General features: G+C 37.6%; 2 protein-coding genes across 3 annotated transcripts; one reads left to right on the plus strand and one right to left on the minus strand.

Moving 5' to 3' along the window:
- The first annotated feature begins 314 nt into the window (after positions 1-314).
- LOC108682956 (transaldolase) lies at positions 315-7,410 on the plus strand. 2 transcript variants are annotated; one of them, XM_018172223.2, is made up of 8 exons: positions 315-331; positions 496-662; positions 3,432-3,555; positions 3,983-4,222; positions 4,704-4,829; positions 5,563-5,699; positions 6,555-6,665; positions 7,006-7,410. In XM_018172223.2, exons 2-8 carry the CDS (start codon positions 566-568, stop codon positions 7,161-7,163), a joined length of 993 nt encoding a protein of 330 aa, XP_018027712.1. In that variant the 5' UTR covers positions 315-331; positions 496-565; the 3' UTR covers positions 7,164-7,410. The 2 variants fall into 2 exon arrangements, with proteins under 2 accessions (XP_018027712.1, XP_018027711.1); XM_018172222.2 differs by lacking the exon at positions 315-331 and having other exon boundaries at positions 359-662.
- Positions 7,411-8,445: 1,035 nt separating this feature from the next.
- Positions 8,446-20,511, minus strand: LOC108682952. The gene is made up of 6 exons (XM_018172219.2): positions 20,467-20,511; positions 12,427-12,564; positions 11,416-11,595; positions 10,998-11,112; positions 9,987-10,109; positions 8,446-9,736 (listed from the first exon to the last, which is right to left on the minus strand). Exons 1-6 carry the CDS (start codon positions 20,509-20,511, stop codon positions 8,865-8,867), a joined length of 1,473 nt encoding a protein of 490 aa, XP_018027708.1. The 3' UTR covers positions 8,446-8,864.
- Between the last annotated feature and the right edge of the window lie 5,430 nt (positions 20,512-25,941).

Raw genomic sequence — 25,941 nt, forward strand, 5'->3', positions numbered from 1 at the left:
TCTCTCCACGGCTTGAATGACATTTACTTCCTTACACTAAGCTCTCATAATGGAGATTAGACTGCATAAAGAGAAAATATATTTTTCGGCTGGGGCATTCAGAGAAAATCCTTGCAATTATTGAATTATTACAGGAATGAAATTAAACATAATTAAACACAACATAATACACATGAGGTATTAGTTCAATATATACTGTTGTAGAGATTTGTCTTAAAAGTATTTAAAAAACGTAATATATTTTATACATGCTATTTTTGTCCGTACGCTAGTGAAATACCCAGGCTCTAATATTTAGTTTTGGCAACCGTCAGTTGCAATCTTGATGCAGGTAGGTGTGGGTTGAGAACGTTATCTTTTGATAGTTACAATCCTTGTTACTTGTGTAACTTATACATATTCTTAAATGTATGTCAGTGAAATGTATTATTCAAGACTGATTTTTAACAGAGCTGGTAATGTATAAGACCTAATATTGTTATCATGATCATGCAGATTTTGCTTTGAACGTTCGAATTTGACGTCTACCGGCCCGCACGGCACACTTGACTAAGTTGACTTTAGTATGTCCGAGTCACCCAAGAAGAGAGGCAGAATGGCTTCTTCGCTCGACCAATTAAAGGAATTTACCACCGTTGTGGCGGACACAGGAGATTTTGAGGGTAAGTGAGTAACTTAACAAAACTTGATTGTGTTTTTCTTTTAATAAGGTTGTTACGGACTTTAAGGAGAATTAATAATTTAGGTATTTATGTGTGATCGTTATCGGCTTGATGCCATCATGCCAAGTTCGTCAAAACTCGAAGGATCTCTGGCCAACCCATTGATCGTGACCTATTTTGTAAAGTTTTTCTTAGTGAATAAAATCTCAAATTGGCTAATTGATTAGAATTGGAAGACGAATCTGGTATCAATATATCATTGAAGAATCGTCAAAACATAAAAACGGGTCGAAAAATGAAAGATTTTAGTCCGATTTGGATTTTTTTTAACCGAAGCAGCAAGAATGTCTGAAATGTTTATAAAATTCTCAGGATTTTAATTTGTGTTTGCGGTGACCCTGAAAAAGACTTTCATTAGTCGGGCCTTTATATCGACTAGGCCTAGTAGCTAGTTTTTGTAAGTAGGAGAAAAGGAAGCGAGGTCAGATAGAGAGCCTGAGAGGATATTATGGCAAAAACAATAGAGGGGTGGGTAAGTTTGTGTTGAGAATTAATATGAAAACAAGTGAAAGAAGTTTAAGAAGAAAGTTTTTTGGTTTATTATATATTGGTATGGTATGTCCTACTTATTGCACTTGAGTTTCAAGGTTATATTGATTATTGAATATTAGTAATTTAGTATATCTCACTCTCAGCAAGTCAGGCCCTAAATAATTATTTGTCTTATTACATTATTATTGTTAAAATTGTTATTATTTAATGCTTAATTCTTTATGCCCTGGTGAGAGGGAGGCTGGTGATCTCCATTCTAACCAGCCTCTTCTCCCTCATTTTCCATGCGCTCTCCAAATATTGCTTTTCACTTTCAGTCACAGTAGCAATTACCCCTGCTGACAGAACCACTATCATCACAATCCATTCTTTTCTCATCCTCTCATACATTACACCTTGTCTCCTCTTAAAGCCTCCGCTGCAGTCCATCTGGGGACTCCAAGTTCCAGTCTAGTATTGTGTACCTCCAATTTGATCCAGTCAGCCATCATTCCATGCATTAATGTCTATTCCATGCATAATCCTGGCATCTCCACATTTTTCCATATCTATTTCTCTTAGAACATCATATTTACTTGCCCTCACCCTTGCTGCACTACTCAGTATTTCTAACCACTGATTTGGTTTGCAAAGACTCAATGCTTTAGTTCTCTCACATCCTTTATGGTCCACCCTCATTCCTAAGTGCCCCTATTTGTAATCCCAATCACAATTCCTCCTAGCTGCAACACTCTATCTGCATCCTCAGCTCTTCCATTCAAAACTAGCACCTGACTCTTCTCTTAGCTAAGGCGCATATTAAAATCCTTGCCACATTCTGTTATACAGTAAAGCATACTCTGAATTATAACCCCATTTTCACTCATTATTACTGCATCATTAGCATTAAGTAGCATTTTTTGTCTTTCATCTCCAACATGAACTCCCACATCCATTCTTATCAGTCTAGCATACATCTCTTCAGTGTACAAGCTGTAGAGAAGTGGAGACAAAATACACCCTTGTCAAACACCCCTTGCACCCTTCACCCAGTCTTGTCTCCACCGGTCCAAGCCTATATTTCACTTGAGTGTTTACATACATGCTTGCAACTATCCTTACATATCTTGCACTCGTATCAATTTTTCCAACATCCAGCTCAATAATTTTCTATCAACTTTCATGCATTTTTATACCTATATCTATGAACGCCAAGTAGACTCTTCTTTCATCTCTCATCATTCTTTCAATTGATTCATTCACCTCAAATGTTATCTCCTGCTCTTCTGTCACATCTGAAACCATTCTGATCCTTAACGAGGTACTCTTTCACGTTTCATACATATATGCAGTCACTCATTCAAAATGCACAGAAATTTTGCTACATGTGTCAGCAGAGCAGTTGGCCTGTAGTTTTTCAGCTCCTTATTGTCCTAGTAGCCTCCCTTGTGCAACAAGGTTAACAGCTTTCATCCCATACATCAGGTACACATTCATTTGCCCAAATAACATTGAATAGATCAGTCAGTCTGCCAATTGCATTCCCACATTTATACATCTCATATGGTATCTCATAAATTCCAACTGCCTTATTAATCTTCAGTCTTTTCATCTCAGTCCTACTCTAAGCCATTAGCCCTTGCCAAAGCTCTGCGCAAACTAGTAACTAAATGTGACCATAGGCCTCATGTCTGCATTCTAAGCCTATTTCATGCCCCCCTTTTTCAATGGATGAATAATTAATTGCATCTATTACCAGTAGTATTGAATTTATCAAAATGCATTAAATTGACCTCAGTAGTGACACAAGATTTGCATGTATTTAAATGTGTCCTGTTGAATATCTCAAGATTAGAATTTGATCAAATATCAATTTGATGAATTTTATATCATTAAGTGTCCATGAAAAAAACCTTTTTGACATGTAATTTAATTGTATGACATTATGCTCAATTCTTGTAAATGAAGAATATTCTTGGGACAATTTCACTCAAAAGTCTTTGATTCATAATTAAATTTATTTTGAATAGATCAAGCTACTCTTGAGATTTGAATGAACCAAACTTGAAATACCTATGGTACTACCTACTCCAAAAATCATCCCCAATAATTTTGATATTATTCCCCATCCACTACACATTGTGCCACTACAATTGAGGTCAGTATATCTGTATTGCTTTATTTTTTCCACAGCACAGCAATACTAATTAATATGTAATGCTTTGCTCTCACTTGCAGCTATGCGGAAGTATAAGCCCACTGATGCCACTACCAACCCTTCTTTGATCCTGCAAGCTGCATCCATGCCACAGTATGATGCACTCATTGAAGAGTCTGTAGAGTATGGCAAAGAGAATGGCAGGTTAGTTATTCAGCAGGAGTTGTTTTATAATTTTAAGCCTTTATAATGTTCATTTGCTGCATATTTATAGGTACTTTAAATATTGTTGCAATTGAGATGGTGAATAAATTTTGATTGCTTTTAGTTCTGAACTTCTGAGCAGGACTTGGAAACTATTAATACCTGCTCCTTAAAAATTTTTTTGAAAAACGAATAATTTAAATATAGATAATAAATTTTATGTATAATAATAAATCAGAAATAATTTCAAGGTTATTATGTTTGGGTTGTATTGATGAAAAATACCTAACTTATTTCAAATTTTCTAAAAATTATAAAAGGAAGCATCAAATTGTAGGTATTCATCATGTTCTGTCTAGATCTAAATAATCTTGAATGCCCCATTTTCTGTGTTTATTTTCTTCCTGATTTGCCTGTATCCTTCCAGCTCTTCCAAGGCTAAGCTGAGCGCTGCTATGGACAAGCTATTTGTCCTGTTTGGATGCGAAATCCTGAAGATCGTTCCTGGTCGTGTGAGCATTGAAGTGGATGCGCGCCTCAGCTTTGACAAGGAAGCCAGCATTGCCAAGGCTCTAAACTTCATAGAGCTTTTCAAGGAGGCTGGTGTTGACAAGGACCGCATCCTCATCAAACTAGCATCGACGTGGGAGGGCATCCAGGCTGCCAAGTGAGATCACCTTTCACTTCTTATAACTAAATTTGGAATTAAATTTTAAATGTAGGAACCAAGCACCAATGAATTGGTGAACTTCTAACTTCAAATCTTTTTATACGTTTCTTGAGTGGCATCATCTCCAACCAAGTGTCTGTGAGGAGAGATGTATACTTTTAAACATTTTGGTTTCTGGCAAAATATATCTAATTACATTGGAAAATTAGCTGAAAGATAATGAAACTTCAATTTACTCTTCATATTGTTTATTCTTTATTTTTTCTTCAAACAATAGAAACAATTTCTAAAACAAATTTAGATTGTAAATTCATAAAAATTACTTGTCTCAACATCAAAGATGTTTGTTTGCAATTCATTAAAAGGTTGTGATGCAAATTTGATACTTGTAAAATTCACAATGAAAAGTTGCTGCTCTTTTCAGAGAGCTTTATTGCTATATTTTGAAACAGACGTTGATGCCATGTCTACTGAGCAGGGAGCTAGAGTCTGAGCACGGCGTTCATTGCAACTTAACGCTGTTGTTCAGCTTTGCTCAAGCAGTGGCTTGTGCTGAGGCTGGCGTGACTCTCATCTCGCCTTTTGTTGGCAGGATCTTGGACTGGTGCGTAAATTTTGCATTGTTGACTCATTTTTTGGACGTATAGGTAATCAAGTTGATCAACAGAGAATGTTAAGAGATTAAATAGTCTTTCTCTTGACTACGCTGATAGTGCGGAATATATAATTATTGAGCTGTCTGATCGAACATTGAGTAGGTCAGCATAAAACTACGCTGGTCGCTTGTCTAGTAGATTTTATATAAAGTGCACCATAGTTTGTGAATCCTTCATTGTAATTATTATTCTCATAAGTTAACTCTCATACTGTGGTGGGGAACTCCGTTTTCGTTCATTCTGCAAGTTCTGCTAGGGAGTTCTTACAAACCCTTCTTTCCCGAAATGCAATTTGCTGTAGTAAATCAATTCACTATGTAAGGGTATTAATTATTTTCTGAAACTATTTCTTAATGTATATATTGATCTAGTGCTTTCTGGTTTTACCATATTTATGACCTTCAAACTAGATTGCAGCAGGCAAATTGTTGTTGTAATTGGTTGTCATAAGATATCTGACAACGGTGCTCTGGTTTTTGCGCTGGTCGCTTTGTATTGTTCTTGTAATCTCTTTTTATGAAATGTGTAATTATGAATAATGGTAGCCTAGTATAAATGCGGTTCAACATGGGCTTCTAGTCTAAGCCATTGTTTCTACAAGATTCATGGATGCCAAGGGGACAAGAACGCAAATTCTCTATGTATCTTTCCTGAACAGTACAGTATGTTTATGGTTTTCAGGTACGTCGCCAACACCGACACTAAGTCGTATGCTGCTCCTGAAGACCCTGGAGTGGTGAGCGTAACTCGTATCTACAACTACTACAAGAAGTTCTCATACCCAACTGTAGTGATGGGTGCCTCTTTCAGGAACGTCGGTGAGTTTCTCCTTCATGAATACCTCTTCACCGAGTTTCTTGAGATGCTCTTCTATTAGATTTAAAATAACAAGATGAACCTCGAGATATGTTGACCTCGCGTTCTCAGTCATAAAATTTCTGATTTCTGTGCATTGGTAACTATGTCTCGCACTTGCGTGTATCCACGCACAGTCAGTGTTAGAACTCAATGAATTAAGATTGAATCGCTTGTCTGTATTCAAATCTTTGGTTTGTTTATTTCACCAACCGCTAATAATAACTGATAACGCCCACAATTTAAATCTGACAGTCAGCTATTATGAATTTTCCTTTTTAGTAATTTTTGTTGAAACGATGCTTTTACTAAAATTCCAATACTTGGAATGAAATGAAAAAAATCATCAAAATACCTGAAGGTTATTGAAGGCAGTTGACTGTAAAACTTTGAGGACAGCAGATAAATTCGGTAAAGTTAATTGTTAATAATATAATTCTAGTTTGACTTACGTGCTGTTGAAGGACAATTTTATGCGCTCTGGTGTTGATCTGCAATAATTTTTAGGCAAAAGTAACTAATTTTTCTTAATTGCATTTAGCTTGACTCTGTTTGAGAGATGAGTCGTTGTAATCAAGTCTTTCTCTGTTCTTGTGCGCTTCTCTCGGAAAAATAATTTGTGCTCCATGTTGATGCTGGACTACTTGAAATTTTTAACGGTCGCGGTTCATGAAACGAGCCTTCGATGCTGTTAATGTTGTTCAGGTTCACGATGCTGTTGATGTTATTACTTGACGTACGTAGCATTTTTTTTGCCATGTTTCTAGTCTTGTGGGCTATGCGAATTACGGAACATAACGATTGACCCTGACGTTTAGGTGAGATCCGGGAGCTGTGCGGCTGCGACCTTCTCACGATCAGCCCCAAGCTGCTGGCCGAGCTTCAGGACTCCACTGACCCCACGCCCCGCAAGCTCTGCCCTAAAGCCGGTAACTTTATCTCACAAAATTAGGTCTCGTTCAAATGTTTTTGGTAGAATGAGATTCCTATTTTCCCATTTAATCCTTCAAAACTGTGAATTGATGTTTCACTATAATTTTCTCGTTGTAATACTTTCATTGACAAATTATGATTTTACTTCAAAATGGAGCGCATTAATGTAAACGGGTTTATTTCAAATTACAAATCTCCTGAGCGATTGATTGCATATGGTTTGTCATAATGGAATAATTATTTCGTAACTGTGTTCACTGTGACGCGCGGAAATATCGTTAAGAGTGACGTTCTACGTGGCGCTTATCAATTTACACGCTGTCCTTTTTATCACAGCGACCGAGTGTGAGCTTTCGAAAGTGTCGTTGTCGGAAGCGGAATTTCGATGGCAGCTCAACGAGGACCAGATGGCTACTGAAAAACTCGCGGAAGGCATCCGTAAATTTGCCATAGACGCCGTAAAGTTGGAAAAGCTTCTGAAAGCGAGGATGTAAGGTACCTAGAGGTATCTTTCACAACCTCTTCCTGGACATAGCATTTGTCACAACTACATTTATTTTATTGTCTTTCATTTTTATTTATTTTGCTATGAATCGAAAGTTCCTTTTACTATGGAGTAATTAAGTATCGCATCTTACATTCCGTATGTATTCTATTCCTTAAGATTGATCTATTTTGCTAGTAGAAACAATATTTTGTCGCATTAGACATTGTTGAGAATAAAAAAGGATTTACATTGAATTCTTTTAGTGTTTCATAAATGCCCTAGTTGAGGCAAAAACATCCGGGTGTGCAAACGTGCGTCTACCAAAGAGAAAGACTTGCATTATAATTCAACAGCGTGGGGTAGGAAAACTATCTTTGTAAGAACGTTTACTACATACTCCTGGCCAAAATGAAATTTCTTAAGTTGTAAATGCCGCATCGCAAGAATTTCATCTGTCATGAATAAGCTATAGGTGAGCGTACTATCACGAAATATATATTTGGAAAACAAACAAGTCACGCCAAAGATTTCAGCAGTTCATTCTGCGCATTCGCATATGACACAAATTTTAAATAGATATTCAAAGCCTTGCAGCTCTTTACCAGCCATTAAAAATTAGAGTCGCAAACAAACACGTCGAAACCTGACCGTTTTTTTTTTTGACATGTTGAATTCACGTTTTTTGATTAGCAAATTTAGACAACAAATCAACAGGGAAGAATTTAAACCTAGAGGAAAGTGCTCGTAAATTCACGTGGTTGACTTCATGGAACTGATATAGCAGCAGATAGTTTATACCTCGCCGGTTGATACGTAATGGTCAGACACAAGTTCAATTAAAAAAAAATGCGCGAGAATGCTACTTTTAGATTACAGGTTTGGTAAAGGGTTAATGAATGAACGAGATGTCTAAGAAATTGCTAGAATGAGCATACGGACTTAACTAGATGAATCGATGGGCTTGAATTCCACTTGAACGTAGCCCAAATTCGCCTAACCAAATTAACGCAGTACAAATAATATTGAAATCCGATGACAAATGTTACATGTATTAAATTTACCGGGATAAAAAGTTATTTGTCGGCAAACTGCCGTTATACTACTTAAATTAAATGTTGAATTAAAACGGCGAGCATTACTGAACGACAATCAGTACTCGGCAGAAAGGCTAAAAATAATTCTGAGCAAGCGTGAAATGAATTGAATGAACTGTTGTCTTTTTCTTAACACGGATGTTTTTTTTCTTCGCACTAGACCTGAGGAAAAAAGTTAAAATTCAAAATCTTGAGTCCGATCATTAAATAATTAAATTCCCGCGCGTAAAAAATAAATATTTACACGAACTTAGCCTTAAATGTAACAATAAATATCTCGTCTACTCCCGAACAATAAAACTTCAACATGAAAACAACGAACAGCGGTCAATTTGGGACAACTGCATTTGTTTCCATCGTCTGATTGGAAAAATAATACTGAACTTGTCATTGTCTATCGATGTGCATACAATCTAGAGATTCAAAATGCTATTTAATACTATTGACATGATACTGAACTCAGGCTTCAGGGCAATCAAGGCGTATGCTATTTCACATCTTGTCTAATCTGTCCAGTTGAGAAGCATCGAAAATTTATGTTCTGTCCTATAACCGCCCGCGACAGTATTTAGAGTCCTTTGACATAAAAATAGACCAACAGTAATTACTGCGTTCTACATAGCCTGACCTATAAGTTGAGTTCGGATGAAATGTACCATGTTGAAGGCAGCGAAGCTCTGGGGAGGTTGGTGCATGTAAGCCGGCGATTCTGTAACATCTTTTTGAAGTTGCCGGTGATGGCACATGAACCCTGCCACCAGAACCGAGATGACCGTACATAGTGCAAGCAAAACAAAAAGCGCTGAAAACCCAGGCGCTGGAAGGCAAATACCATAGATGACCTGCTCCCGTTGCCCCTGGAACACTGTCACACCTTCCTCTCTTCCGGGCGTAAATTCAAGATCTGCTTCTGATATCACATTGAATTCGGTGGTCACCCCGACATCTGCTGCGCGTACGTGACGTGACACAACCTGACGTTTGTGTCGAAGGCTTCTTGGGCCAAGCAGGACTCGCGCTCCTTCTGCCTTCGGTCGTTCATCGGAACGAAGACCAGAACGTCTGGCTGTCAGTCGGTCACCTTCGCTGAAATCACTGAAGTCAGACTCCCGAGGACTTATCAATTTTAATTTTTCTAGCTTCTCTCTTGTGGTGTATTGACTGGAGCCGGCCGCTAGCAACTGTTCGTTATTTTCTGAATAATCTCCGATGGGATTTCCTGCAATGGGTCTCTGGCAGTGATCAGGACAGCCGTAGCGACAGATCTCGACTTTGCATCTGAGGTGGACGTACATGGTGTCAGGGAATTTAAATGCATGGAAATGCGCGTAACTTATAACTGTCGCTCGGCCGTCATTGTTCCGCAGCTTCATGAAGTTCGAAATCATCTTAGGCCTAAGAACACAGCCGTTCTCATCAGTGAGATAAATAGGGGGACCTGTGCCATCAGACGCCTCACAGGATTTCGTTCTCATGTCGAATTCACCTGAGGGAGGAAATTAAAATAGAAGTACCAAAAAAAACATTTTTAATGATGAAGCGTTAAGGACACCGCTCCGGAGACAACACATAGGTACACAAATATCAAAATATTACCAATCGCAAAAACCAAAATGGCTGATTAGTATTATTTCAGGAAAAATATCACGGCTTCAACGATGCATTAGACTTTTTGATTTAATGAAACATATTGCAAACAAGTTAAAACAAGTAGAGATATGGAAGTAATAACAAACCAGCGTAGTCATTGATTGCAATGACCATCGTTAAAGTTGACCCGAGCGGGACGATTCCAGTGACGGGGGCGGCCCACGGTCCTTTGCCGTCCTGAATCTCCATCCAGCAGTCCACGTTATCGCCTGGAAAGCGGAAAAAAATGAGCGGGTGCCCAGATGCCGACTACGAAATTTTTGTTAAGAAGATTGGTATTAGGGAAAATGGATGACAATTAACATTTACATATGCGCCATATTATTTCGATGGCATATTGAATTAAAATAACTGAATCTGTTAGGGGAACAAAATTAATGACCTAAGGTAGGAGGCCTATTGAACGGAATCACGATTCGTCAAGAAACATGAAATAGAACAAATCGAATTTAAAATTTCTAACATAAGCAAGTGTTCAATTAAATAAGAAGTGTTAAATATTTATATAGAAAGGGTACAACTATTCAAAAATCTCAATATCACTGATGCTTCAAGATTTAGCGTAATCAGAGAGCAGCCGACATTACAGAAGTTATCGACATTACGAAGTCTGAACATTTTCAAATTTACACAAGGTTCACTATACCAAAAATTTAATTCCTGCGACATAGAGAAAAAATTTAGAATCCTGAAGCGAAAATATGAAGAAAATGCTGAGAAGATTAATACCACCACAAAGACATGGATTACTTTCTTGTGTTAAAAACTTTTAGGCCGATGGAATAAGTAGAGATACGAAGGCAGCTATGGGCATAAAATACAAGTGCGTACGATATGAACTCCTTCTCATTAGACTCACAAAACTGACGTAAGTTGAAATGGAGCGTAGAACATTGATTTCAACCAATACTAAGTGAACAAAACAGTAATTGAAGCAGTTGAATTTATTTTAAAGCAGTACTTTGATATCGACTACGAATATGAAATCGGCCATTTTTCGTGAACAAATTGAATTAAACACGTGTATGATCTTCTTTTATCGTTAGACAACAAGTTTTCCCTTGGCACATCTTGAATGTAAACATTAAAAAAATCACCTCTGAAATTTAGCGCAATTACGTCCAGATCTGAGATGACCATGGGAGGTTTGCTGGCTGTCTTCTCGTAGTCGTTGTACCACTCGCACCGCAATCGTTTTGCCTCGTCCCAAACCTGGACAGGAATATTTATTTATCTCCTGCGCTCAAGAGTAAAAAAATGCAACAGTAACTGATGAAAATATATAAGGCCATTGCGAGTATACATAATGTAATGAAATAGGCTGATATTTTTATGAGACGATCACTTACTAAATTGAGAATATAATTCATGCGGCACTAATATTATAGGAAAAAATATCCGATTTTGTCAGTTGTATCAGACAGCGGTTTGAACTATATGCTTTCATGTACCGCAATGTTTCAGCAAAAAAATGAAGAACTATTTCTGAAAATCCGAGTCCAGCACAATTAATACCTCGATGAGATCTGCGTCGTACTGAATGATGATGGTGTTCTCGTAGAACTTGCCGCCCATGTCAGGTTTTGTGCCGCATTTGTCGTAGTAAATCTGAAACTCGAAATGCATGCCGCCGGAATTGGGCAGCACGTAAGAACAATCAGGGTTGCCGAATTGCCCTTTGGATGACACGAGCCCCTGAAATTAAAATGAAAGAATTAAAGCGACATTCGGCAATAAAACGAAGGCTTTATACGAGAAACATCTACAATTTTTGTCGTCACATTTCAATGTTATAGATTGCTCTTTTAAGATTAGGCATGCTAAGCGGCTGACGGGTTTACAAAAGATGTAGTCATGCTTCAAAATATAAATAATTGCGCCAAGTTTATTCATATGTATGAACTCTTTTCAGCAATATCGTTATTTTACTGTCGCAAGTTACGTATTGTTTTTAATAAATTAAATGGAAACTAACCAGCGCGATTGAAATTCAAAACAGATATGCATCGAATAAAAAGAATGCGCGACTAAGGAAGTAAAAATTAAGTAGTCAAGCAAACAATTGACGCAAAAACAAATCAAGTAATTTCCATGAAATAAAGCTTTGAATCTTTACAAGCGGAAAGGGGGCGACATATTGGATCACAAAAATGCAGTTTGGAACATAACAAGCAAGTTGGAACATAACAAGCAATACCTTCGAGTCACCGACATGTGGAACAGCCTACCTGATAGCATCGTTGACGCTCCGAGTATGAACATCTTCAAAAACAGACTAGACGAAGCTATGCAGGAGTATATGTTCAGTCTTAAAATGCCTAGCAAATTACGGACCAGGCAATAAGTCCAGCAGCTATCTCAATCAATCGTCAGCTATGGAAAGATCGGGTTCCAAAGACCGGATCCCTTGTGAATCAAGTCACGAAAAGTTCAAGAATCGGCAACAGGCCATGGGCCTATTTCTTCAGCGCCGACACTTCTATTCTATTCTATAATACTAGGGCACAAAATCTTCGCTGAGCTCACGTGGAAAGGCCCCGAGAAGGAGAGGTGTACAGTGAGGTGGTCCTTGCCGCACATGACTTCGAGCTGCGCGATGGAGGGCAGCGTGCCAGGTCTCTGCAGCCCGAAGTCTGCAGGCTGGTAACTCTGTGCCGCGGCCATCTGCAACGCGTAGGAAAATTTAGTTTGTCTTCAAGAAATTTTTAGAATTTTTAATAATAAACTTCGTAAAACAGCGTTGAGTTGTTGTCAATTAAAATCCGTTGAACAGCGCGTTCAGTCGTTGTCAATCTGGTTGCATATAAAACTCATTGTACGCGTGAAGGCCAAGCCTCGAGAATTTTTTGAATCTTGTGAATACAATAATAACTACCTTTAGATTTACGGGTGAAAACTTATAATGAGGTGGTCTCAGAATTATCCCGTGCATTTTAGAAATAAAGACATTCGGCGAAAATTATTGCCCGGTGCACACATTTATACCGCGGTACTATAAAAATTATTCATAAAAATTATGTTGGCAATAGGCAAGCCGATTCCACAAAACTCGACAGAAAAGATGAGTGTCAGCCGAACGAATCATGAGTATTATTAAGAAGCAAAGTATCTGCTTTCAACGATGAAAGTTTTGAAGAGATATGCAGAAACAATCATAAATAAATAATAACGCTTGCCTAAATTTGATCATACATAAAACTAACAAACAACTTCAATGCGATTAAATTTGTCTGCATAAAATGGAAATAAGGATTGAACGTATCCATTACTTTTTCTATCAACTTCACGATACTACGGAAACAATCTTCTCGTCAGTGCATCGATTGTGTGAACGAGGCCAAGCCTGATAAACGGAATTTAGAATAAAAATAAAATAAAATAAGATACGCAACGTTTTCCAATATTCTAGTTTCCATGCACGTTTCCGCCGCAGCTAAAAAGATTCCTCGGCCAAGAAGCAGCCGCGTCACGAAAGATCCCAGTATAACCGAACTGAACGCTAGCGTTTAATCAGAGGCGAAAACAGTAACAGAAATTTCACATTTCTCAGACAATATTATCCTTATTTCAGTTGGATTCCACGGATAAATCATAATTCATTTTCATCTAAGGTTATTTCAATTTTAAAGATAATTTTCATTCGCAGGACAAGGGACTCAAATCAAGTTCTTAACTTCAAGCTTTAGTGGACAAAAGAAACTGATGAGAATTTCTAGGATATAATTCCTGGTGAAAATAGTTGCTGAAGTCAATGATCGCACAAAAATATATATTATAGAGCAATACTGATTTATTTGTAGCGCCTTGTAGGTTCTCCTGTGTTCGAGTAACAGCCTGGACACGCTTGGAATTACAAAAATCTGCCAGTCATCGAAAATAATGTCTTTAAAAAAACTACGAATGTATCATTTGAGCATAAACTTTAAAGTCAACATTGTGTTTCTTTATTGACTCATAACTGGAATAAATGATGAACTTTAAATATGTTTTATTTGTGAACACTTGTGAAGCATCAGGAAAGCATCAGATATATATTGTGTTCAAAAATGAATAAAATAGGCGGCTCATCAGTAAGAAAAAATAAGCTACACGGGACGGCAGCTGCGCAACAGTTATCAGCGAGTGGGTCAAACGAAGCAGATGTACGGCAGACGATGGGACAAACAGTGATACAGTTAAGCGCTACGCCGCTGCAATCTCCCACTCACGAGAACAACACATAAATATACACAAGAAAATTCATTTCTGGAAATAAATTGCATTTTTTCGATCGTTGAACTTCCATTGTATTTTTAATAAAACGTTTAAAATACTAAATATAATATATTGAAGTGCGCACGTCGAATGGTGTACGGACCAAACAGTGATACAGTTAAGCGCTACGACGCTGCAATCTCCCACTCACGAGAACAACACATAAAAATACCTAAGAAAATTCATTTCTGGAAATAAATTGCATTATTTCCGATCGTTGGAACTTGCATTGTATTTTTAATAAAACGTTGAAAATACAAAATATATGATATTTAAGTGCACGCGTCAGATGGAGAACGGAATTTTAGAAAAATAACAAAATTAAATAAAATTTAACAATGCAAATTGATGAAAATATCATTGGCTTAAACCGAGATTGAATTTCGCATGCACGGCGGTGGAATAATCTTCGAAAAAAACCTGATGAAAGTTGGCAATGTGAATTAATCAGAACTTAATTATTTATTACAAAGTTGGTAAAGTGATCCGTATCCAATAAAGGTTGCAAAGGCACTCGTCTGTTTCCTGGCTGAAATATATAGTTGAGATCTTTGGTCACCGTGAAAATATCGTGTAAAGTTGAAAATGGCAGTTAAAGCAATTTTGACGAAATGGACAATTTCTATGTTATGTTCAGCCCCTGAATAAATTCCTCTATACTAGTCAGGTAACATATGACGCTTATACACAAGATGTAATAATGTTCTGAAAAACGATACGGCTAATCATGTTAAGTCATGGTGAAATCGTGTCATCCAGAGGAACGTTCTCAATTAGTAGCTCAGACATCAATAAAAACTTTTATTTTTTTTTAAAGCAACACACACCTAGAATTACGACTGCAATGAGATGAATTAAATAAAATTTACTGCTTGAACAAAAAATGCATATTTCGAATTTGTTAAGGTGCATTTTCCCGCAGCATACGAGCACAAAGATTACAATAAAGTAAACCAAATGTTATCTGAATATCCAAAAATTGCTTGAAATTTGCTCGTTTTTGTATAGAGAGCGTTAAATAGGCTTGACCCTAATCCCTGAACAATGTTTAATGAGCCCGTGACGTAAAGTCATCTGTGCGACAAATGCGAGAAGCTTATCGCTGTTATTTTTCTCCAGCTCAGAATATTTAGCAGCGTCTTTCATTGCAACTCGGGCGCAGCCTCATTCTACAATGTACAACTGGACTGTTGTTGCGAGTACAACTCTGCTCGCAGCCTCATTATGCAACTGGACTGTTGTTACGTGTACAACTCTGCTCGCAGCCTCATTATACTGCCGGACTGTTGTTACGAGTACAACTCTGCTCGCAGCCTCATTATACAACTGGACTGTTGTTACGAGTACAACTCTGCTCGCAGCCTCATTATACCTGTCTCTTATACACATCTAGATGTGTATAAGAGACAGGCTACACACGCCGCATAGCTACGCTGGAGCTACACGAGACGCGGCAACACATCACGACACGTGGTCCAGTGCAGAGGTTGAGGGTCGTGGCTAGTGAAGGGATTGAAGGTTTGAATCACGAGGCTATCGATGAGTATTGTATGCCACAAAACTTATCATTATGATAGTATTTCAAAGCATTTATTTTAGAGCCTGTCAAAACAATTCGAAGTCACTGCATGAATGGTTAATTTATGTTTAAAACATATGTATGTATATGTAAATGGAAAATAAAGATCTACTTTTCAGATCGCATTCAGCGCGAATGCATAATATATTAAAACATTTGCGCATACATTAAGTATAGAATAATATACTCTCAATGTAGGTACGTAGATACTGCGAAGAATATTGTTTAAAACGACGGGTAAAGATTATCACGTCACTAATACGGACGCGAACACCGATCCAAAATAATACCAGCGGAGGTGTCTCCACTGCCAAGCAGCATTTCTACTTTACTGCATTGACATTATGTGTCGGGTGGGGTTGAGGTATGTTTGAATTATTATTTTTACGTCTCGATTAAAAATATATTATTATATTAGGATTTCAGGCCTTCGATATGTCTGAGAACTTCGAATTCGTGCCTTATTATGAAACAATTCAGATTTTAGATCGGTCAGATTTTCAATCGGTTGGATATGAATCTGTTCTCAACAATTCCAAACGATAGACAGGAATTTATTAGAGTATCTCAAACGAGTATCAACGAACAGATGCTATAAATGATTAGGTCAAATCAATCATAACGCAATAAATTCCAACAGTAAATTATATCGATTCTGACCATATCAAATTGGTCGGTAATTCTAAACGTCAGCCGCCGCACACAGCGTGGCGGGAGCAGCACGAGATCTCGGACGCAAAGAAGCGAGCCGCGCACGAGCCCACGAAGTGGAGCACGGAACCAGCGGACCGCGGAGACCGGCGCTCAGTGGCCGCGCTGCGGACGGATGGACGGACGCTGTTGTACTCGTGAGAAGTACGGACTACATCGTCTTCTAGCTGCAGGCCTAAGAAATGGGTTAAGATAAACCTTTTGTTTCAGTTCTCTGGATACTCATAATAGGCGATTTGTCGGTGATATGACATAGATGTTGGCTGCAGGCCTAAGAAATGGGTTAAGATAAACCTTTTGTTTCAGTTCCCTGGATACTCATAATAGGCGATTTGTCGGTGATATGACATAGATGTGAGCTGCGGGCCTAAGAAATGGGTTAAGGTAAACCTTTTGTTTCAGTTCCCTGGATACTCATAATAGGCGTTTTGTCGGTGAGATGACATAGATGTGAGCTGCAGGCCTAAGAAATGGGTTAAGATAAACCTTTTGCTTCAGTTCTCTGGATACTCATAATAGGCGATTTGTCGGTGAGATGACATAGATGTGAATAGGCGCACCTGTAATCGGAAGATTACGGACTGAATAATCTTCTAGCTGCAAGTTTAAGAAATTCAGTCCTAACTGCAGGGTTACTTGAAACAAACCTTTAGTTTTGGTTTCTTGTACATTCCTAATAGGGGATTGGTCTACGGGATGACATTTATGCATGTATTTTGTAAATACGTTTGTAAGTCTGATTCTGCATTGAAAAGAAGAGCTTAAAGTTGGAGTATACGCGATGCTTGTGAAATGAGCCCAATTTATTATACGGTATAGGCAGAATAGACATAAACTTGATGAGCGAATGATAAGCGAGAAAGTTAATTATATAATAAAAATAAAAAATACTTCCAATATCTCAAACTTGTTGTACAGTTGCATTAAATGTGGCAAAAAGTTTACAGTAAGTTCAAATAGCTTCAACGACAGAGCATTTATCTAACATAAATGCATAAAAATTTTAGCTTGTAATAATAAATACCGTAACTTTTGTAAACCAATTGGAGTGATGAGGATTAAGCCCCTGCGATGACAGGGCCGTTGAAGCGCTTCAATTTGAAAGATCGAAATGATAACTAATGGTGAATAACAAAACAAATAAAACATAAAAACATTTGATAACATCATCGAACATTGGAAAAAAACTCTCAGGCGGACTAGACACGACAACGCAAAAAAGCGAGAAAAGTATAATTCCAACTTCTGGGGTCTAATTCAGACTAAATGAACCGCAGAGATGCGTGTCAATTATAAGTTATGACATTTGTTTACAAACCACCTAGAATTTTGTTTGCTCTAGCGGAGCATAATAATAACTAGATAAACAAAAACAAGGCATGTGTGTATGGCAAACAGAATTCGTGCACGTATATGGCTTTTTCGATGATCATTCAAAATTTACATCAAGATAATGCCTGACTCCCAGCATAGCCTCAACATTTGCATGTGACTTGACACACGACGCCGTATTCATTAAGGAGCTAACCCGAACGAGCCATTTTCATGCAAACTTAACGAGTCCACTACCACCACAGCGGTTCAAGAGACGCCGCTAATCGCTGAGTCATCCTTCACCACTTCCAACACCTGGATGCTGCTCGAAGAGATAAAAGATGCAATCTCAGCCAAACGTCTTTCGAAGATGCGTTGGCTTTCTTCTAAGGATCAGTCGCCTGATTAGCTTGCTAACGGTAAATGGGGAACATAAATAAATACATGGATAGGGTTTTTAAAAATAATGAGAATACGATAGGGATATTATAATTTTTACTATCTGCCATGGCAAGCGCAAATTCTTGAATTGATTCAACATATTGAGGTAAATTCGATGGAAAAACAACATGATGCAAAATTTAATGATTACTGAAAGTTACGTTATTATTCAACAGGTAGAGTAATGCAGATCAAGCAAGAATTCAATACCAACAAAAAGTCGAGTCAGTGAATTGAAAACGCCTGCAGGAAGCATCTTCACGGCTGCGCGCTTTAAATTTCGGTCATCAGGAGCCATCAATGTCATCAGAGGAGTGATCAGCACGTCGGAGCTCGTCAAGTTCATTGACGGTTAGGTCATGACATCCGGTGCGATGCGTGTTAGAAGAGGCTTGGAAATCTAATGCATTGTTTCTTCGTAGTGGTAGCAGGTGTATGTACAATTTGTACATCGTACAAAATAGCGTTCAAAGTTGCAACTTTAAAACTTCCAGCAAAGATCTAGCGCTGCAGGTAAGAAAGCATAAAAATATGTAAAACACTGTATGAAAACACACAGTTCGACTATATATGACTTTGATTTACCTACGAGTATGTACGAATCGACGAGTTCTGTAGAAAACCAATGACCTAGAAAACTAAGAACTATTGCTAACATTATTGTTAAATGTTATAAATTACAAGAATGAATACTTAACTATACGAAATAACTCGTCTGTTATTTAGTTACTGCGGGGCGGAATTCGCGGTGATTCTACAAGTAGATCAGAGAATGGTCTGATGTAGAACTGGTCCAACATCCGAGAGAGCGCGCCCCATAGAGGCGTAAGATGACCTACAAAACAGGTGCCGTCCCGTGCATATCTCGCAGTAGCCGAGACACGGCTATAAAATACATCAGTATTTTGACAAAAAAATGTTTATCCACCCTCAGTCACCAGGCCAAAGCTTTATGAAATATTTCTGTATTTGTACATAAAACGCTTATCTACCCTTAAAGAATCATGGCTCTAAAATCAGTTGGTATTGGACCAGTTTCGGTACTGCCATCAGTTTGATCATTAGAAAGTCTACCATAAAATGCCGGTGCGCCACAGCAAAATGTCTGCAAATCTGAATTATTCAGTAAAAGTCGATCCTGTAGGTCATGTTGATTGGAAATTGAATGGGTTAATTGCATCTAATACAATGCGATAGTAAAGATTCTTAACGAGAACCCCAAAAAAATTTGATCAGAGTTCAGGAAAAAACAATCCTCATCCCCGAATTTCATATGCGCAGAGCCAAAAATCTTTTAAATTGAGTGCACGCATAGAAGCTGGACATGCACTTTTGCTAAAACGATTCTATCAGAGTTCATTCTGTTTACATTTGAAATCCAAGTGAAAAGGATTTTAAAAATCCATCTGATATAAGAGTAAAAGGTCGGCATGCGAAAGATCATACATCTAGCTTCAAAATTGTATTTGTATAAACGAAGTTGTATTACGGTATACATTTAGGTCTTCATTTCACATACTTATGCGAACGGTAGAGGCGGAAATGTCATTCTTGCGTCTTATTAGCTTATAATCTTTTAAATCAATTCTAAATTGATATTTCTAGATTAAAAAAAGGCATCCACAAAGCATCGAGTATAAAACAAATAAGTAATCAGGAATATCCATGAACGTTTGGGTAGTGAGTTAACGATGCATGTAGTATGTGTGTCGGGTGGGGCTGTAGGCTATGGGGCAAATCTCCTTTGCAGTAAGTTTTTCAAAGAACACGAGGCTCGAGAGAGTGTATGCGTTGCCTTCTTGACGCCCAAGGCGAGGCGAGTCGAGCAAAAGTGACACGGATTAAAGTGGCTTATGGTAGGCTACTTTTTAAATTGACGATGTCCTCATAGTGAAAGGGTATATAGAAAACAGGTACCGAATCCTCGAACGCGATAATATAATATTCCATTTTATTATAAACGTCCGTTTCATAAGCTTACAATTCTTGACGATGCAGAAATAGGGCTCGGGGGAAAAACATTCTGTCAATAGCTGGGGTAATTATTTAAATTTAATATGAAAGGTGAGCTTGGATGTTCAATATATTGGTGATTAAATGAATTATAACCTTGCAAAGAATATGAAATAATATCGGGGTTGAACATAATCAAATAATCGAGGAGAATCGTTTCGAGAGGATCGTTTCTTGCGCATTGCGTTCCCGATTCGAAGTTCCTCGAGAAAAAGTGGAGCTGCCGGGCGCGAAGGCCTCCTTGCATTTCTTACTCTCTGCAGTACGGAACGAGATTGCTGCACAAAAACGTCTGCCATCTTTTAGGTCGTTCTACATATTAAAACTAAACTCAACTCATAATTGCACATAACAAGGCAAGAAATTAACAATATTCCCTAAAAAAATCTTGTGATTCCTCTAGGGCCTTTCTTTGCTAATGAGTTCGTGGTTGATTTGCGCTTTGCCTATTAAGTTATCATTGATTAAACTCGTTTAATTTAACATATATAGATTAACTTCATCAAAGCCAAAGAAGAACCCTTAATTTCTACCAACATGGTACAAGAAACGGTATTCAATTCTAGACACAGAAAAATTTTGTACCGAGAATGAGTTGCTGCCTTAAGTTCGTAACGCAGCAAGTCGATCAGTAAAGAGGAAAATATTGGAATTTACTGGATTTATTTGGAATGCTAGTAAATCAAAGGCAGTGAAGCCGCGATCGAATGAGGTTTGATTCGATTGAACCTAAATTCCAGACTCTTAAGTCTTAACGGACTAGGCCACATCATAAAAAAATCGATTGCACAGCGATACTATTGACGGACTAGGCATGCAATTAAAATGAAATCCATTTCCCAGCGATAACGAACAGTGAAGGAAAAGCTGCCTGAGAAGCCCGAGGACATGAGGCGAGAGAAAGCGCTCAAAGAACTGCGTTGATGCGTGCGCCAAAGCCAAGAAGAAAAGGCGGTGGCTGATGCCGCACGGCACGTCGGAGGATCGCGTCGAGAGTGACGGATGTGCGAGGCGCGGAGTCTGGCGAAGAAGCGCGACAAAAAGTCGGGTATCAATGTGGGGAGACTGTGTCGTACATGGAAGTCGGGTATTTTAGTTGATAAGCAAGTTTGTTGTTCTAAAAACAAAAGTCTTCGTGTTTGGGACGCCGTTGGAGGAGAGGAAACCGAGTTTGCTCATATATTTCAAAACGTTCTTCATCAGGCAATTCTAGACATATTTCTAGACGGAACAGCATATTCTATTCTAGACACATTTCTACACGGAACAGCATATTCTATTCTAGACATATTTATAGACGGACATATTTCATGCAATCTAGTCATATTTAATTTAAGTGATCTAGGAAATATTTTCAAAAGGAGTAAGACATCATTAAGGCAATAGAAACAGGTTTAGCCATCCAGCAGAGAAAGCAACAACGAAAGCAAGTTCAGATGCTCTAGATAGGCTAAAATTATTGAGAGCATTTGATGATACATCTAAGAAGAAGATTTGCTCTACGACAGTGAAGTTCTTATGTAAAAGATTTTGTATCAATAATATACGATTTAAAACTATTCAATATCTCATTTAATCAAGCTTTGAGAATTTCACCGAAAAATTCTTATTTATAACAGAAGGTCAGGATAATTTACAACGTTAAGAGGTGGTGAACACCGATTAATTGCCAATATGCAACTCGTCAATAATATGAGAGCTGATGTCGTACCTGATCAATTGAAATTCTTTAAACATAATGTAAGTATATAAATATCTCTTGATTCGTTGAAAAAACAGGATTTTAAATACGTACAATTAAGAATAAATCAAAATAAGTTCTGAACTTCACTGGATGATTAACGTGAACACTTTCACTCGAAGAGAACCAGTTGTACTTTCAGTATTCAATTTCTCTGCTGCGAGCAGCACTGGTGAGGGTATACTAAAAAAATGTATTCAGATAATATTAAATTTGAAAGTGAGCTCGTAAGAGGTTACAATTAGTGGTGAGGTCGTTAGTGCCTGCTAACCTGTGAGGTGAGCGACTACTTTCGATTTCTAAAGAAAAATTAATTTTAAATATAGCAGGTACGGAGTGGGGTGGTGATGGCATCTAACATCTGGACTCAACTCCCGATTAGAAAAGCTTGCACATTAACAGGATTCAATAAAATTCAACTAAAATAATGAAATTCTATTGAACATAATAAAATTCAACTATAAATAATGAAACTCAACTAAAAATAATAGGATTCAAGTAAAAAATATAGAAAACAACTAAAATTTGAAATCGGAAACAAAGCTTGACTGAATAAATAGATTTCGATGTTATATATATATATTTGCATCGAACAAATCCTATATATATTTGCAAATCGAACAAATTATTTCTCGTTGTTTTTGAAGTTAACTCGAAGATAAACATAAATTTAGAATCATTAAATTAGACAATCAGAAAAGAACTGCAAACAATGAAACGTGGTTACAGTACAGTTAAATTTTGAGAATCAACGTGAAATATAATTGAAAGCTATAGATAAACTTAATCGGTTACCTATGTGCATGGTGTGTAAATTAGCGTACTGCCAATAGGTACAAATTCTCAGCCAGAAACGTTTTACAAAAGAAAAATAAATCACGAGGCCAAAGAATCAAGCACTCTAGTACAATTAGTGCACCTTGAATAGCAGTCTGTCACGTCTCGGAAGGTAAAAAGAGTTCATAACTACATTATGTAAATTAGCTCAAAGGATAACATAACAGGATGGGACGCATAATGACATGCCCCACAGAAAAGAGAAATTATATCACAGCGCTTCTTGCCGATAGAGTAGCAGTAGTATATATGGGAGCATCCTGTTGCGGATGAAAGAAAGCTACCATAAAAAAAATTTGCTGCGGGGGGAACTTCTATGAAAGGCTTTGAAAATCCAAGTTGTGCCAGGCATGCATTAATTTAGTGCAGAAAAAGCAAATGGAAAGTAAGAGCGAATATTTTTAAATACATAGATATATTTTGTGATGGAACTGTTGACTTCCTTATAGGGCGTCTTGACTTTCCTTGAAAATTCTTAAAGATCTTAGAGACTGGTTCAAAAAATCAGAGAGGAGATCAATCAAGCGCAATTCTGGATGCATCTGATCAGCTGTCGATCAAGATGCTTGGCAATAACCCTACAATAAGATTTTTTCCATCTGTGCCCTGGATACAATTTATAACGCGTTGTTCTCGCAATAAAATTGGCTTCAACATGAAGAAAATAGATATAAAGCGCTGTAAAAGTGCACGCACGGAACAGTTACAGAAATATATTAGTCATCTCCATTAAGGAGAGTGATATATTTCCTGCCATTAAAGTCCCATTATTTAAGAGAATTTTATCAAATAGAAAATCTCAGTCACCGGTAAATAATACAATTAATGCCAGAGATGCTGTCAAACGTTAAAAAATTCTCGGTTTTCTGCGCACGATATCACCGGACGCATGTCACGAGCATGGCAGCGACCGAACACGAAACTGTGTTCGACTCAAAATATAGCTCAAAATTTTGGTAATAGAAAGAAATTAAAACTCAAAGCAAGCAAAGTGTTGAAGACAGCCACGGTTCCGACAATTATTTTTTGCAATTATTTATTGGGGCACAACATTGTTGCAAAATTTCCACAAAATGTCACAGTTGGTTAATTTGTGAAATTTAGAATTGTGAAAACCTCGAAATATATTTTTTTTGAAGGCCAGCACAGAAATAATTTTATTTATACAAGTCGGGGCCACCGGCATGGACCACAATATCCTACCAAACAAACTGTGTGCAGGAACTTCTTCAACCGCAATTCATCGTTGCAACCGCTAAGACGTTGCAAAAGCGAAACTTGAGCGGTGCGCAGCGCGGAAGCTTCTTCGACGACTCTTGCCCTATGCAGAGCACTCGGTGGCGGCTGCGACACGCGGAATTATGCGCGCTTTCCAACAACATCCGCGATACACGTGAGAAAATAACAGGTTCACGGATCTCACGTACTGTGCATGTAACCGAGTTTTCAACTTGCCCCACGACGGCTGTAAAACGTGCCTCACAAAGACGCACAAGAGGGTTTGAATATCTTCGCTAAAAACACAACGGATTCTCAAAGCTTATGCTATGCTACAAAGAGGAAACGAATATAAAATTCTATCAATACACCATATAAATGAATTTTTAGAGCACCCAAGAGATCGAGATGAATTCAAAGATTGAAATGCTAAGAAAGAAAGTAAAATTTCATTGCGATGCATTTAAAATAGACATCAAAATATGGTATACCCTACATTGATCCTTCAGTTCTCGATGTTAAAAAAGACCAAAACACGCCGCGATAAGAGAAAATCGCCTTGTAGTGTCACTCATTTCAAACGTACGTGCCTTTTTGTGTGCAAGCACATAGGGAAATGTAAATGAAATATGTAAAAGCATATGCTTTTAGAAAATTAAACACTACATAAATACGGCAGTTCGATATCCACATTGGCTACTGGTAATGCATTCTCTATCTATCAGTACATTGAAAAAATAAATTGTTTAGTCTTATATCACGACGACACTGTTTAACGGATTATATTTTTTTCAGTGAGGGAAATGTTTTTTCATTCATTTCGCAAGTGGTGTGCAAGAGACACATACAATTTTAGCCAAAGCATTTTCAAGAAATATACTTTCTTATTTAATATGATCGCTTTTCATACCAGCCACTTAATTACAGACGGGGTTTTAGAAGAATGTGGGCATTCTTGGCCTTCCTATAACGCGCGAGAAAGTTTCGCGATAAACTTCCTTGATTTTGAGTTTATCGTGAATATTCCTGAGCTGCATGAGCGCTATGCAGAGACCGCTATCAATTCAGAGCAAGGTATAGTGAGGATTTAATGAACCTCAACAAAAATCCTTTGCAACGGTATAAGTGATTTTTTAAAATCACTTCATTCGAGATCTACAAAAACGTTTGACACCAAACATTCGTCAACTTCTTGCTTTTTGAAAACCTATCCAGCGAATACTCTCATCAGAGGTTATATTACGTAAAGCTTCCACACATTATTCTGATAATGATTAGAAAATAATTGAAAATATTTAGAATTGAATCGTTCAATTTTTCTCTCTATGGATCAGCGTCGCCACAAGCGTGAGAAATTCTTATTTGGAAAGTCTTTCGTTAATAAATCAACTTGCTCAACAATGCAACTCTAGTTACAATTCATACCGCAGGGTACGTTGCAGTTGCACAACATGCGCAGTGATAATCCTGTCTATCCCACAGCTGCATAATAAAAAACCAGACTGAACAACTAGAAAAGTAGTAAATCATTTACGAAAGCGGTTATTATTGAACCGAGTGATGGTTATTCCATTAGCAACAATTAAAAATCAGTTTCTCTCTTCACTAGATTGTTCATCCAAACTGATGGGCAAATACCTCCGTCTTTCTATTTATTTAATAACAATCACAGGCAGAGGCCATTTCCTAACCAGTTAGATTTCTCTGCCAAGAAAAGTGCTCGAGATTCACCACAAAGCAACCACAAGAAGCGACAGAAAATTCAAGAAAATTGCTAACTCCGGAAGTTATACTGAGCATTTATATCGTTTTAATGTCTTGAGTGGGAGTTCAAACAGAATACAGTCTCCATGAGAAAGTGATGAAAGTCACAACAGCTTTGGGTACTGAAATAGGAGGTTGGTGAATCAAATGGAAGGAAAATAATGAAATT

The sequence above is a fragment of the Hyalella azteca genome, unplaced genomic scaffold, assembly GCF_000764305.2.
Source record: "Hyalella azteca isolate HAZT.00-mixed unplaced genomic scaffold, Hazt_2.0.2 contig3971, whole genome shotgun sequence".
NCBI lineage: Eukaryota > Metazoa > Arthropoda > Malacostraca > Amphipoda > Hyalellidae > Hyalella > Hyalella azteca.